General features: G+C 39.1%; 1 protein-coding gene across 1 annotated transcript; it reads right to left on the bottom strand.

Moving 5' to 3' along the window:
- Window positions 1-3,146: 3,146 nt before the first annotated feature.
- LOC102856186 (olfactory receptor 1G1-like) lies at window positions 3,147-4,088 on the bottom strand. The gene has a single exon (XM_006903247.1). It carries the CDS (start codon window positions 4,086-4,088, stop codon window positions 3,147-3,149), a length of 942 nt encoding a protein of 313 aa, XP_006903309.1.
- Window positions 4,089-4,307: the final 219 nt, after the last annotated feature.

Raw genomic sequence — 4,307 nt, 5'->3', positions numbered from 1 at the left:
CAGACAGAAGAGTAGGGTAACTTTTGAGTAAGCTGTGATATAAGGATATATTGGCACCCCCTTAAAAAGCTACAGTGATGACCCACATTTGTATTACCTGGAAATATACATGGAAATTCACATACAATATAGACATATGAAAGAATAACAAATAATTTAAGTTGACAATGTAGAACTAAAAATAATACTGGTAACCACTAATTTAAACAATGAAAAATACATTCCTGTCAGGAAGTTAGGAAGGACTTTAGAATGTTGTAAAACTTCGTATTTTAAATTAAGTAGGTACTTTTTTTTTACTGTAAATTTGCAGAAATCATGGTTTCAAAGGTAGACTGAAAGCTTCCTTGCATGTGAATTTAATAAAGAAGTGATAGTATATTTAACATCAAAGTGTTCTCCAAAGGAATGATGCTACAGGGTCTCATATAGCATTTAAGCATCCTTGCCTCTAAGGAGCAGTGTGGCTGCAAGGATGGTGAAACTTCTCGCTTACTTTGGGCATGGTTTTAGGAAGAACCAGTTCTTGAAGAGAGATGTCATGTTGGAAAAGGTGGAGGGTCAGCAAAAGAGAAAAAGGCCCTGTATGAGATGGGCTGACACAATGACTACGCTACCACAATAAACTGAAGCAAATTATTAATGCACTGAGCTAACGGAAAGGCTGGAGGTTCAAGCCTACCCAGAGTCATCTCAGAAGAAAGGCTTGGCTAGTTACTTCTGAAAAAGAAGAGACTGTGAGATTGTCCAGGATAAGGCAAGGTTCAGGTATGTTGTAATCACTTTGATGGCACCTAACAACAACAACAACAACAACAACAACAACAACTTTTCAATGTAGGTCATAAATAATTTCTTACCAGCAGTTCTTAAAGGTGAACTTACTTTGCTGCTGCTATTCAGCTTTCATTTTAACAAGATCTATTGCAACAAAAGCTAACAGTTATTAACAACATACTATATAGGGAATTAGCATTTACATGCTTATATGCATATTGCAGATAAAGATTACAATCAGTTCTGTATAAACATTATCACATTTACACTTGTTCACAACACAGTGAGGTAGATTCTACTAGCTTTGAGAAATTATGTAATTTTCCAAGGACACACTATTTCTAAGTGACAAGGTCAAGTTAACTCTGACTGTAGAGGCTACCATGATCCATGCAACCTGCCACTTTGCTACATTACATTTTCTTGTCAGAATATAGTGTTTAATGTAAGATGAGTAGAAAGGAGGTGAGCTGAGTATCAGTAATAAACGTCCACATGAGATACTATTGTCTGCACTAATTGCAATATATGAATATATGTCACTGCAGTATGCAACCAGATATTTAACAGAAAATAAAGACACACATGCACACACACACACACACACACATACACACACACACACACACATCACCTTGTAGTAGTATTCTGAATGCTTTTTTTTAATTCTGAGTACTTTTGACTTATGTTGTTGGCACAGAACACTTCCAGAAGAATGAATTAATGTGCCTTTGTAGAAGGACAGCCGGAATGCTCCTTAGAAATGACAATTGTGAGACTTACTATGAAAATATAATTAGAAATAATGATTTCCTGAAGAAGAACATATGCTTGGTGGAGAGTTGATGAAAAAGAAGACTTCAAATGAGACAGATTAACACACAGTAACTGCAACAACAGGCTCAAACATAGCAACAATTGTGAGGATGGAACAAGATAAGGCAGCAGTTCATTCTGTTGTATATAAAGCTTCTTCAAGTCAGAACACTCAACAACAGCACAAGTACTTGCTTTTTTATGAAAATTAATTATATGGCTGTATCTTATCGTATAGATTTTTGCCACATTTTTTTAACTGACATAGGCTTTTAAGCTTGTTCTTGTGTTATCTATCATTAATACCAATATATTATAAAAATATTAACTTGAGGTGTTGGGCTGAGATTCTCCCAGGGTCTCAAAGGACTGATTTCAGCTACACACACACACACACACACACACACACACACACACACACATATACTTGAGTTAATCTTAGGGGAATATGGGATAGTATGAGCTAAGAGTTGAATTAAAAATTATGAAGTGTTTAGTTATGAACTGATTAGTTTTGTATTATGGGATTAATACTTTAAATTTTATTACGTAGGCAGTACAAAACCTCTATTATTGCTGATGGAAATAGTAGTGATGGTATTTTATTCTATGACAATCTGTGATGTGAAGAATGGCTGCAATGTGGACAGAAAGAAAAAGAATGTAAAAATAATTTTATACCAAAAATATGAAAAAGACTTGGAAACAATTGTTACCAAAAAAAAGAGAATGATCTCCACATGTGAAGTTTAAGATGGCAGGAGACTGTGGGTTTAGGCACTTGGTGAAACATTGCAGTAAGTTACTTAAAGATCTCATCACTGTCAGACCCTTTCCAGGCCTTGTTCCTAGTCATTCAGCATGGCAGCTTCACAGACATGGGGAATTTCAGTGCAGAGACACTATTGGTAGAGATACACAGACCATCAAGGTCCCAGCTATGGTGAGGAAAGGGCTGTCTTTCCTTCATTTATTCTTAGCTACATACAACAGCCCAGCCAGACACTCTTATTTTGGTCATGAACTACACCATGTTGCTTCAAAAATTTCAAGCATATCCTGTGATATTATAAATATGAAGGCTATTATTCTAGAATATTATAAGAATTTAAGCTGATGACATAACCTGATGATCAGTTTGCTCTGATCCTGTTCTATTGTATAAGCAAGAATATGTCAAATTCACATCACAAGTACTTGAAGTGGTCTCTCCTACTTTTCTCCCTCTCCTATTTCTGTTTAGTGTGGTGAATGTGAAGAGGTAGAGAATCCCACTTTAACCATCAAATCACCATCACTAAACCAACCACCAACCAACCAACCAACCAAAGAAATAAAGTCACTGTGGAGTTGACTTAGTCATGCAGATGCAATGAACTGTGTTCAATAAACAGGGCTTTCATGGCTGTGACCTTTTGCAATCAGATCACCAAACCTTTCTTCTTAACTGTATCTGAGTGGTTTTGAATTGCCATTCTTTCAGCCAAGTGGTTTCAGTTAGTAGCTGACTGACTTAGATGAAGTTGGTAACAAGTTGTTCCATCCAGGGAATTCTAAGGAGAATGTAGTTTCCTAACCCACATGAGTTTTCTCAGGGAAGCCTTAATATCCCGATTCCTTAAACTATAGATAAAGGGATTCAGCATCGGGGTAACCACGGTATACATCACTGATGCAATGGTGCCCATCTGTGCTGAGCGGGTTGAGGGAGGACTGAAATAAACACAAAAGGAAGTCCCAAAGAAAAGAGAGACCACAGAGAGGTGAGAGCTGCAGGTAGAAAAGGCTTTCCGCTTTCCCTGAGTTGAAGGGATCTTCAGGATGGTTGAGAAAATGTAGGCATAAGAGATAATCAGGCAAAGGACACAGACCAAGCCTGCCAGTCCCCCGACAGTAAAGATCACCAGCTCATTGATGAAGGGATCTGTGCAGGAAAGACTCAGGAGGGGGTTGATATCACAGAAGAAGTGTGGGATCTCCTGGTCTGCACAGAAGGAAAGACTGTTCATCAGAAGTGTGTGTAAGAGGGAGTGAAGAGCGTTCATGATCCAACATGCAATGACTAGAAGGACACAGAGCCCTGGGCTCATGACTAGAATGTAGTGGAGTGGGTGACATATGGCAACGTAGCGGTCATAGGCCATGACAGCCAAGAGGAAAGCTTCCAGCATCACAAATAACATGAAAAAATACAGTTGCGATAAACACCCTGCGTATGAGATGACCTGATTTTGGATCCATATGTTTGCCAGCATCTTGGGCACTGTGGTGGACACAAAGCATGCATCGGCAAGGGAGAGGTTGGCCAAGAAGAAGTACATGGGGGTGTGGAGTTGAGCATCAGAGACGATGGCCAGAATGATGAGAAGATTGCCTGACACAGTGACCAGGTACATGGAGAGGAACAGCCCAAAGAGGACTTCCTGCTGCTCCTTCTGCTCAGAGAACCCCAGAAGAAAAAATTCTGAGATGCTGGACAAGTTTTCCCATCCCATTTGTCTGGAAGGAGAAAGTTAAATTAATTGTCTAAGGTTGCTAAGGTTTGTATGTTGTTGTTGTTAAGTGCGGTCGAGTCACAGACGACTCATAGCGACCCTATGAAGGAGAGTCCTCGACGCTTGGGTGCCTTTCATCCTCTCTCCAGGTTCATAGGGTTTCAGGAGGCAAGCTATTATGGAAGTGGACGCCACTCCTCCTTCCAATGTTTGTATAGT

This window comes from Elephantulus edwardii, unplaced genomic scaffold (assembly GCF_000299155.1).
Source record: "Elephantulus edwardii isolate Elephantulus edwardi_28Jun2011 unplaced genomic scaffold, EleEdw1.0 scaffold00549, whole genome shotgun sequence".
NCBI lineage: Eukaryota > Metazoa > Chordata > Mammalia > Macroscelidea > Macroscelididae > Elephantulus > Elephantulus edwardii.
This window is presented reverse-complemented; position numbering and strand designations above follow the sequence as displayed.